At 32.5% G+C, this 12,435-nt stretch overlaps 1 protein-coding gene across 4 annotated transcripts in view; it reads right to left on the reverse strand.

Moving 5' to 3' along the window:
* Window positions 1–12,435, reverse strand: part of LOC134690996 (aquaporin AQPAn.G-like) — a 77,281-nt gene that overhangs the window by 20,287 nt on the left and 44,559 nt on the right. For all 4 annotated transcript variants that reach the window (XM_063551181.1, XM_063551180.1, XM_063551178.1 and 1 more), the window contains exon 2: window positions 5,288–5,531. In XM_063551181.1, the coding sequence (XP_063407251.1) occupies window positions 5,288–5,497 (210 nt within the window). In that variant the 5' untranslated portion in view covers window positions 5,498–5,531. The remainder of the gene's footprint in view (window positions 1–5,287; window positions 5,532–12,435) is intronic.

A 12,435-nucleotide genomic window follows, 5' to 3' on the forward strand; every position in this document is an offset into this window, starting at 1 on the left:
AACGGCGGATATGCTCCGTTGTGTTTTGACTTATAACCAGGGTTTCCGCTGGCGGTCGCCATTTTCGCAATTTGCGAAAAAATAATAATTGTGGCGATTAAAATTCGTCATTTGCGAAAGAATTTGGCGAAAGAAATATATATAACGATATATTTTCAGCCATCTTGTTTATTTGCTTTTTTCGGGTTTATCGGACTTTACCGATCAGACAATACTCGGAATTTACCTTGAACTCGTTAAGATTTTGACAGAAAATCAATAATCAGCTGATTGCATTCATAGCTATCGACATCAAAGGACTAATTAATAAAGGTGTTAATTATGTGATATGACAAAATGATATAGTTAAATGGCTTCTGTCATGTGTCACAAGGGGGATTTATTAACCACTTTGCGAAGCACGTGTTTGAAGCAAAATTTTTACGCTTCCTCTCCTTCTTTTAATGATAGTCCAGAAAAGAAAATTGTTGGTATGACGAAAAATGTCCAAAAGCAAAAAAGGTCTCCGATTTAAAACTTTATCATTTAACTTTCATATAGATCATTGATTTGAGTGGGTACTTCAAAGTCGTTTCAGTTACACACGTGTTTCAAGCATATAGTTTTACTTATTTACGATGGTCTAGAAAAGAAAACTGTCGTTATGTAGAAAATCTATTCAAAAGGTTGGCATGAGAGTAACCCTTCAATGTAATGACTACACCTTACACGAGGGATCAATTCAAAGTGATAAGATGCTTCGTTTTGTTTTAAAAATCACTTCTTATTTAGGGGGGGGGGGGGGGGGGCTGGAAAAAAAATTAAATTTTAAAAGGAAAATGTATTTGTGTAACTTGGCGAAAAAAATAATAAAGTGGCGAAAATATATTGTTTTGGCGAAAGAGGTGGCGAAAAAAATAATTGACCCAGGGGAAACCCTGCTTATAACCATTGGTAGTAGTCGTCCATTTTTCTTGAATATTGTAAGGTAACCTGGTTACAAAACGATTAACACCAAGGGAGGAATCAAAGTAAGCAAATATGGTAGAAAACTTTTCATCTCTACGAATAGACTCTATCTCTGCAGCCAAGTCTGCTAAGTCGTAAAGTTCCTTTCGGTTATCGTTTGAAAGTTTTGGAAAGTTAACTATACGTGAATGAAGTGAGGATTCAATAATCTCTGGACTACCGAACCTAGCATCTAAGCGTTCCCATATAAGGTGCACTGCAGTTGCCGGATTATGAGCATTAGCACTTCTTATATTCTGAGCATACTGTTTTGAGCTTGGTCCGAAATACTTTGTTAAAAGATCCAACTGTTCCAATGGATTTGTATCTAACTCTGTCATTATGTGTTGAAAACTAATTTTCCAAGATGAGTAATGTGACGGCTGGTCATCAAATGATATGAGCCTAGATGTGATTAAATCTTTCTTCACCATGAACTTGGCCAATTATTGTGCTTCGTTCCTCTGGGTTGGAACAAAAGGTTGTGCTGTATGATTCAATGGTTCTAAAGAATGAATAGGAATATTTACATTGTTCACTTTAAGGTCATGTTTGTTCAAATGTAAGGAGTGATGTGAGCGCTGTTGCTCCACAAATTCTGCTGTACGTTGTTCTGTAATGTTACGTGTACCTGGTATGTTAGCACTACGGTACTTTCTTTCAGACATTTTGTTTTCATTGGCATGTTGAACTACTGGATCAGCGATCCTTGGTGGTTCGTAACTTTCACCATAGTCTTTAAGATCGAAATCCAATGCCTTCTTAACAGCTTGTAATCCCAACTCAGCTTCGTCAACGTCTCGCTTTATAGCGAGGACATTTTTCTCTGCTCTGAGTGTAGCTTCGCGGTGCAACAACTCCGCCTCCTCTTTAGCATATTTAAGTCGTGTCTTAGCGGTTTCAAGTTTCACTGTTTGTTTAAGAATCTCTGATTGAGCACTTAGTGATGAGTGTCTTGTTGACACAGTATGACGAGAACTATATTGGGAGCTACGACTTTTATGAGTTCGTTCACTATTTTCTATTGATCTTCTAGGTAGCAATTCACTTAGATGTTGTTTGACAACTGATATCTTAGCCTTTAAAGCATAGAATGACACTTAATGATGCATGCTCACTTTCACTTTCTCTTGTCCTATATGATTTTAAGTAATCAAAATATCTGTTAGCTTCTTTCTCATACTTTTTTTGACAGTTTCAGAAGTTCCTCTCTGTATGTTGACGCAGTGGACAGGTCCACCACTGGGTTATCTTCAACGTCTAATAAAATAGCATCTATATCTCGGTTTATAGTTCTGAGGATATAGTGATGTCTTTCATTAGATTGTTCGAAAAGATGGTCTCCATCTGATGTTAGTGTTCTCAAAGATCTGAGCTCTCTGTCAGAAACGGATTCTGAGTGTGACATGTTGAATCTATCTTGGGTTCATCTCTTTGATCTAGATTTTTTACTGTACTGATAAGTCGTTGAGAGTTCAACTGTTTATTGGTATAGACCTCCGGAGAGGGTAAAAAAACTGAAAATACAAAATAACAAACATAAGCATACTATTGAGTCAATAAATGTCAAAAAGTAGTACATTCACAAAGAAAATGGTTACATAGTTCAATACAAGTAGCTCTTGTACACTACACTTCGAAAAACAACATCAATATATCAGAAAAAGGTTACACGTAAGTATCTATATATGCAATAAAAATGACAGGTTGCATATGTCATTGACTGTAGTTTACATATCGTGCACGATAAAAAAAAATGACACGTTAAAACTGTGCGGTACTGTAGTTCTAGAAAATTCGAGCGTGACCCTTGTCTACATCGATAAAACACAAAAATAAATCCTAATATGTGGGATTGACAAATACAGAATGGAATTTAAGGGGCAAATGCATACATAAAAAATACAAACAGTACTGTAAATTCACAGCGGCAATATTTTTTCATGTCGTGCGTAAATGAGCACCAATAATCAAAAATGAGTTTGCATAAAATGTATAGTTCAACAATATGCACAACGATATAAAAAATGAGCACAAATATAAAAAGTAAACTTACTCTAGTGGTGGATTAAACTTCAAATAGAAAAAACAACGTGCTTCAGTTTTGACAAATATCGAGGGATAAGAGAGACTGGGGAGTGAAATGATACAAAAAGGACAACATGGTCAATTCGGCACTTTACCAAAACAGTACATTTACCCTATAATAAGTGTGTGCGCATCCACGTTATTATTATGTGTCAATGAAATCAGATACACACGTTCATTCGGCTGTTGTCATCTCTATGGTCGGGTTTGTTGTCTCTTTTTCACATTCCCCATTTCCATTCTCAATGTGATACGTATTTGATTGCTTGCCAATGAGTGTTACGCGTCAAACAATTGTTTGCAGCCTAGTGAAAGCCATTAGCTACAGTTATATGACTTAATACTAGTAAAGGAAATGTCTCAACCGCTATATTACTGCATCTTATTTTATATATATAATATATAGTGAACGAAAGTAACACTTTTACACTTATGCGTCGGATGCACTTTCTGGATTTACACGTAGGTTCATCAAAAAAACTCAAACGAGGATTTTTGTATTCCTAACTACATACATTTGTACCGGACTTATTAATAAGTACTTAAATAAAAAATAGCCACATGTACCGAAGGTCAACTCTGTCTGGTGGACTTAACCCTTATTTTGTTACAAATTTCTTAATTCATCATTTTTTTAAGAAACACAGTATAATAAAGTGGTTACAGATGCACTAGGGTATTAACATTCTACCGGCAGTTTTGTTGACTAGATGCTACGTACATCCGACCAGGAATCTAAGGTACAGGAGTTGTCTTTTGTTTATGTAATTTATACGCGTTTCTCGTTTCTCGTTTTTTTTAAAGATTAGACCGTTGATTTTCCCCTTTGAATGGTTTTACAAATAGTAATTTTGGGGCCCTTTTTAGCTTGTTTTTCATCTATAATGGTTTACTTTTTTAAATTGTTATTTGGATGTAGAGTTGTCTGGCACTCATACCACATCTTCCTAAATATATTCCTTCCCTACCAGACATGCTAATTTTTTGACGATTCAAAAACAATTAGCCTTTTATTTTGCTATGTTGCTAATGTTAAAGAGACTTTTTATACTGTTTTCGAGTCTATAGGCAAAATATCCACCAAGATATTTTTATGAGTTTCTGATAAAAAACAATGTTTCTATATATAACATAATGTACCATGTTCTAACGGATAGGAAGTTTTTCTCATCTTTTCATTGTTTCCACTTACTTTCCGGTATCTTACCAATAATTTGAACATCGAATCAATATTCTTTCAATAAATTAAGAATGTTAATGAAATTAGGATATATTACAATAAGATAGCGACCCATATCTTTTTGATATCGTGAGTTTAAAAATGATTAAACATAAGCATTGTGCTACAATGTAATCAACTACAAAAATGTACTTGATTTATAACGTGTGTATTGGAAACAAACTACCTATAATGTTTAACTTTTATAAAATGTTACTTGCAGGATTTCCCCTGGGTCAATAAATTTTTTCGTCACCATTTTCGCCACTTTATTATTTTTTTTTATCGTGAGTTCAAAAATGATTAAACATAAGCATGGTGTTAATCAACAACACATACAATGCTTGATTTAGAACGTGTTTATTGGGGAAAAAAATATGACCTATAATGGTTAACTTTTTTTTCGCCACCTTTTGTTCGCCAAAACAACATATTTTTCGCCATGTAACATACCAATCTAGTTAAAACCGATCTTTCATCGCCCCCGTATTCTGATATGTCGCGTGGGAGATCTAACGAAACCCGCTTTGAGGTTTTCCTTTCCCCCCCCCCCCCCCCTTTCCTCCCTCCCTAAATAAGATGACTTGGATGGAGAGTTGTCTCATTAGCACTCATACCATATATTCCTATATCTATAATAATCCATACGTCATTGTCTCAAAACCAAATTATTAAATGCATGTAGACCTTCAGCATCACTCCTACTTGTGGAATATATATAGTCATGAGAAATTTGTTAAACAAATAAAAGATTATAAAATACGTATATGTTGATGATGACCGATAAATGCACTTAATATGTCTAATTCAGCACTTTCACCAAAGAAAACAGGACTACATTACTTGCTTTATTTGTAACAGGCTTTAATATCTAACTGATGATTTTTCACAATTATGAGTGTCAGCACACAATGAAAACTGATGTTGTTACATTAAAAAAAGATTGATTTTATATGCATTAAAAATTTTGACGCTATTGTAAATCATTCTAACCTTAATAGTTGATTGTGGCTCTCCAGTGATAGGTATTGCAGATGCACATCCCAAAAATACAAATAATAATGTCCCTACAAATTCCGCTAGTACAGCTCGCCAAAATGTCCATGTTTTTAATTCTCCGAAGTGAAGAATCCGTACCTCACTTGGTTTTCCAAACCGTATTTCTTGTAGCTTGTTAGCAATGTACATCACATACGCTTCCATACCGGAGGTGATTTTCGGAATGTTTGTTTTTATCCTGAAATTAACAACCATATTTCATTTTTTAGTTGTTTACCATGTAAGATGACAACATTATAACTCCGCTTCATTTCATCATGTGCTATAATCATCTTCTGCTCAGAGAATAATGTCAGATGAAATGTAAGTAGGTAAATTAATGTATGTTAAGAACGTTCATTCTCAGAAGTTTAAACATAACTAGTGCATGATAAAATCGAAGAAATGGTGAAGATTATCGGGTTGTTTAATTAGCTCTAAAAGTCCTAATTGCAATTAAGCAGAAGTGATATAATATTCGATAAAGGAATAATATAACTGTTATGAAGCACAACAAATTCATTTGACCGAATACGACATCAATAGACTACAATAGGAGCAAATCATTATACAGACATGGGCTTTTATTTGCGCATTGATAAAGGTCGTACGGTAACCTATATTATTAATTTCTGTGTCATTTGGTCTCTTGTGAAGAGTTGTATCATTGACCATCGTATCGCAACTTCTTGTTCATATATATGTATAAATATATGGGTAAAGAAAAGAACACTGCTATATATGATATATGATAACAATACACAATCCGAGATATTGGATTGTTTGCGTAATTTGCACGAATCGAGGGGGAAATAATAAATAAGAATCTGAATTCATACTGATTAATTCTTTGTAAATCGTATTATTTTAAGCATGAACATACTATAACATAAAGCGGATCACTTTCATCTTTACTGTGGTATAAGATTAATTACATTACTAAAGCAGTTCGTGAAATAACCATTTCTGAATTTCAAAACCAATAAAAGATCAATTATTTCAGTTTAAAAGCCACTTGTGGTTTTATAATTTCCGGCTGAATGTTAAAATAAAAAAAAAAGTCAAAGGCTAATTTGCTTTTTTATATGATCTGACTGTTACTCTTTATACACTCAAATTGTAATGATCTTAACATTAAATAAATCGACACTAGAATTTCATACTTAATACGCTGGTAGAATTCATATGAAAAAGAAGATGTGGTATGATTGCAAATGAGACAACTCTCCACAAGAGACAAAAATGATACACAAATTAACAACTATAGGTCAACGTACGACAATGTAAAACAATTCAAACGAGAAAACTAACGGCCTTATTTACGTGAGAACTGCTTCAGTAATGTATTCATTCCAAATACTTAATATTGTGTAACGACATTGTCAAATCCTTCTTAATCACAAATATATGACAGTTTACATTATTTAATGTACATTTCAGTTGCACCACATTTTACCTTTCAAAAACAAGACATGACGTGTGATGCACATGTGTGATACAACTTCCGGTTTTGTCTTGGAGGGCGAGTGAATGGATTTGAAGGTTAAACGTCAGTGACTAATTGATGTGAGACAGATACCAAACGATAAAAATATCAAAGCAGATACAAAAATTACTTGTAATTCTTTAGATTCTGAAAGGTTGAATACAACACATTAAGAAAATCAATGTAGGAGCTAAAAGGTAAAAAAAAAACAACACCGAACTCCATAAGAAAATGTCTGTATCAAGTCAGGAATATGATATATTTGTTATGTTACTTTTTGTCAACTCCCTCAGTCAAAGTTTATCAATAACCCTGTCTTGTTTTGTGCTTGCATTGTACATTTTTGTACTAAGGAATCATGATTTTTTTTAATTAATTTTCTCTTGAAGAAATACGCCCATCCGTCTGAAGATCTCTAAATACTCTGAATACATTAAATTCTGAAACAGCAATGATAAGCAAATTTATCTTAAGTGCACTTTGGTGATTATAGTTTAAATAAAAGTTTTTTTTTAACTCACATTACATCAATTTTAAAAACATACGTTCGACTCTATAAATAAACACAATCAAGTACAATACAGCTATAATATATTTCAAAATAACCAATATTGTCGTAATGTTCAAGCAAATAAATGAATGCCTATCTCAATCGATATCCATCTTTGATTTCTTCAGGCATAAAATAATTACAAAAAAATCTCAACAGGTCATTAAAGAACCGTGTAATTAAGGTAAAGATTTTAAGTTTGCAGTGTATTCTCTAATCAAACAGCTTCTATAATACTTAAGGTATTTAGTACATTTAGTGACGGTCGATTCTTCCTAAAGTAAAAACAAACATTTTCAATTATATTTTAAAGTTGTGTCATTCATAGAAAAAAGACATTAGAATGTCATTACGATTTTGTATTACAACATAGCAGGTTAGGATTTTATAAATCAGTCTTTAAGTAAAGTCAACCTCTAGTAATTTGTTTTACCATATATGTCAAGTTTTACTTTTTTCTTGACATTCTTAGGAAATTGCTATAAAAAAAAACGATACAAATATTAACAGTACGCTATGTAAAATTAAATATATTAAATATTTTTTTATGATATTAAACGCCTACTACAACAGGGTTTGGATGGGATAGACAGAAAGGAAAATAAAAGTAGGTAAAAATAGATACCAGAGAAAATAATGGGGTGCAATTATATTTTAAAGAATAGAGACTTAAAAGCCAAAAATATCACGAAAAAAGAATAAAATAAATATTGAAAAGAGTAACATGTTATAAAAATAACAAAGTATAAAAACACACACACCCTCCCCCCACAACTCAGACCATAATAAAAGCTCTCCTTAGTGCGAGAAAAATGACCGTCGTTATTCCCTTGTTTCAACGGTAAAAACGAAGAAGAATTAAATGTTTAAAATTACAAATCAATTCATAATTCTAAATATAATAACTTCACTGTATATAAGTGTCGCTAGTTCACAGAAACGGCTAACTTTTGCGGTTATGTGATTTCAGTAAGTTGTGTTTTCTCTGTAACATTCTGCTTTTATATATAATGGTTTTAAGTCGTGACAATTTCACTTAATAAAACCAACAGATTAAAAGAACGCATCTTCATAGTAAGCCTTTCGACATTGATCAAACACTCTTCAATGTCAAAGATAACATAAAATGTATACATTTGATTTATGTCGCAATTCTAGTTTTCAAACTTGCAATGTTTGATACATTTTTCTTAACCCCAATTTACGTTCATAAACATATATGTATAAATTTGAAAACACAATGTACAGGTATTTCATTGGATACATATATAAAGCAATTTGGCAAATACGTATTTGATCATTAAGTTAAGGTTCACTGTTTACCGCGAATCGCTACTATATTTCATTGTAAGTAATGGATCAAATTCCATACATTGATCTACCTTACAAACCTACTACTGATTCAAAAGCAATGTAGGTGTATATCTAGACTTAGTAGAATCTAGTATCAACCGAAGCTCGTGGGATATAGCGTTTTCTGATGTGAAGAAAAATATAAATCTCAAAATCCACAAAAATCTCAAACAGAAAGTTCATTTGACCTTCGTACATATACATTCATCCAGACTTAGAATTTTTTTCTTTGTACTGGATTGTCTGTACCTAGAATTCGTATTGTGGTTTATAAAGAGTCTTGTTTGTCAAATTGTTATGGAGAACCCTTATAGAGGTTTGATTAAACTGGTTAGTATTTTCAAACAAAATATATAAGAACGGACATCACAACTAAATCCAATGTTCTCAGAACATACACTATCTTAATTTTTTTTTTTGGGGGGGGGGGGGGGGATTTACCATGTCGTTCAAAATTCTTAGTTTTAACGTTAGGTATGCTTGCTTGCTTTGTTTGTATATCTGTTTGCACTAGCATTGTTGTTAAGTTTTACAATTCCAATCAATAGATCGGTGGGGCTTCAGCTTGTCTAATGCTATTGGATGCTTGAGCAGACATTTATACAAACAAAGCTAGCAAGCCAATCAAACCTTTAAACTACATGCATTAGGAAAATAGCTGTAAACAAAAAATTGTTTATAACTTTGATATGTCAAGACGATTATATGCATCTCGTACATAAACGGTGATCGCTTATCGTGCGTGGATCATGAATCGTTCCTTCATGGTGCATTCATCGTACGTGTATCGTCCGTGCGTTTATTGTGCGTGTAGTCAGTTTTTTACTTTTAAAAGGTCTGTACAAGTAACTACAGTTTCTCAACAGCATGACCTTGTTAACTTTCACTTATCAAAGTACTGCAGTACTATATTGGTAAAGTAATTCAGGTTGAGTGTAATATATGACCAATTGTGTAGGATAACCATGTTTAATATACTATAAAACATTAAGACAGTTACATGCGCATGGGTTAAGTCCGACAAATTTATAGCTTGTAAATAAGATAAACGTTACATATAACTCGATCAGATTAATGTTCAACTAATGACAAATATATACATTCTAATGCAATTCGTTTAGAACGATAATTTTCACTCGACCTTGAATATTTTGAAGGGTAACATTCCATGTTATACATGTACCAGTCCGTAACTAACGAATACCACAACTTTAAATTCCGACTCTTTATTAACCAGTCCATACATTTGTAACTAACGAATACCACAACTTTAAATTCCGACTCTTTATTAACCAGTCCATACATTTGTAACTAACGAATACCACAACGTTAAATTCGAATCTAACAGAAAAAGATTATGATTGAGATTAAATATTATTAATATTTTAACAAGTATGCATTATAGTTTGCTTTATATTTTTAATGTTTTTAAATTGGCATTTTAAGGGGAAGTAACTCCAAAATAGTGCATTTTTCAATAGGAATCTACATGGAATTAGGCAAAGTATGAACAATTATTTTTTATTTAGACTCCCATTCCAACTTTATAAAGTATAGACTTAAAAGTATAGTTCAAATACGTCCAGTGTTTATGTTTGACATCAGGAGAATAAATATAGGCCACATAGTTTAGATGCCAAATACGTCCAGTGTTTATGTTTGACATCAGGAGAATAAATATAGGCCACATTGTTTAGATGCCAAATACGTCTAAACAGTGTTTATGTTTGACATCAGGAGAATAAATATAGGCCTTATTGTTTAGATGCCAAATACGTCCAGTGTTTATGTTTGACATCAGGAGAATAAATATAGGCCACATTGTTTAGATGTCAAATACGTCCAGTATTTATGTTTGACATCAAGAGAATAAATATAGGCCACATTGTTTAGATGCCAAATACGTCCAGTGTTTATGTTTGACATCAGGGGAATAAATATATAGGCCACATTGTTTAGATGCCAAATACGTCCAATGTTTATGTTTGACATCAGGAGAATAAATATATAGGCCACATTGTTTAGATGCCAAATACGTCCAGTGTTTATGTTTGACATCAGGAGTATAAATATATAGGCCACATTGTTTAGATGCCAAATACGTCCAGTGTTTATGTTTGACATCAGGAATATAAATATAGGCCACATTGTTTAGATGCCAAATACGTCCAGTGTTTAAGTTTGACATCAGGAGAATAAATATAAGGCCACATTGTTTAGATGCCAAATACGTCCAGTGTTTATGTTTGGCATCAGGAAAATAAATACAAGGCCACATTGTTTAGAAGCCAAATACGATCAGTAACAGTTCCGTTGACTTTTTTATCATGTCATTTTAAAGCCAAATATTTAGACTATATTTACTATATAATATATATATATATATACTACGACGCTAGATTAAAACTGACGAGGAAAGGTAACACCAGGGCACCGATGCTTTATCAATTGTGAAGTCTAGGTGGCCGAGTGGTGTGTCGGATACAATGTAAGGTGAATTAGTGTCACGGTATCTCAGTAGCATCAGTTCGAATCCCGGCTAGGGCAGAACAAAATATTTTGCTTACGCACATTTACAGAATTAAAATTGTTAGGCTGATGACTATAAACTACATACATACAGATTTATAGTTTGTAAATAAGATAAGCCGATTATATAATTCGGTCAGACTAAAGATCAACTAAGGATAAATATCTACATTCTTACAGGATCACTTACTTATTTTGTTACATTGAATATCTTTTAATCCATCGTATCTTATTGCTTCAGGTTTTAAAAAAAAACATTTTATCTGTTACACTTTATGAGATAACAAATAGGTACAAATGATTGCATCATTTAAAGTTATGTTGTTTAAAAAGTATAATAGTATCAAAAACATTTACTGTTTTACGCACGTCGTTTGCTTTTTTGAGGTCTAAAACAAGTTGCACTTTCTTTTGAGGCGAAATATAATTGATAACTCGAAAGAACAAGTTGTGACCTATCTTTGGCAATGAAGAGCCAGTTATTGACTCTTAATTTTTTGACATCCAATAAGCAATTCAATATTTTTTTAATTCGTTTTTTTCTTCATTTTCAGTTTATAAATAAACTAATATGTTTTATTTGTTCAATGAATGATCTGACAAGTGTCGTTCAGTCATATACATGTGCAAAGGTTACCTATCACTTTCAAATTCTCGAAGTATCAACACGAAAATTTAAAAGAAAAATGAAGATAGCATTGTGTAACAAAAGATAAAAAGTGTATTTAGAATTATCACTGCTAAATTACTGACCGACAGGATATTAAACCAAAACGATAAATATAAATATTGCAAATGCATGAATAAGTCTTTTCTTTAAATAACACCGTATACATTTCATCAAACGATTTAGATCATTTGGAATTATTCCTTAAATCAACAGAAGATCAACAACTCAATAAACAAATAGAAAGAATCCCAAGGATTGATTGTTGGTTGCTTACGTCCAGTGGCAAATATTACATGCACTTTCAGGACGAATATGACAACCCCAAGCAAGGAATTATATTAAATCAAAATATAATACGTCTACAAGAGTTTAAAAGAATAACAAAATAACATGGAAAAGTTACATTGTACTTAGTAAACGTAAATGTCTTTGTACGCGCATTGTCACAATAGTCCAAAGTATAATTTTAATTGAAGGTAACATTACATTAAATGTTACAGAATTTGGTAAAATTT

This window comes from Mytilus trossulus, chromosome 11 (genome assembly GCF_036588685.1).
Source record: "Mytilus trossulus isolate FHL-02 chromosome 11, PNRI_Mtr1.1.1.hap1, whole genome shotgun sequence".
Lineage (NCBI taxonomy): Eukaryota > Metazoa > Mollusca > Bivalvia > Mytilida > Mytilidae > Mytilus > Mytilus trossulus.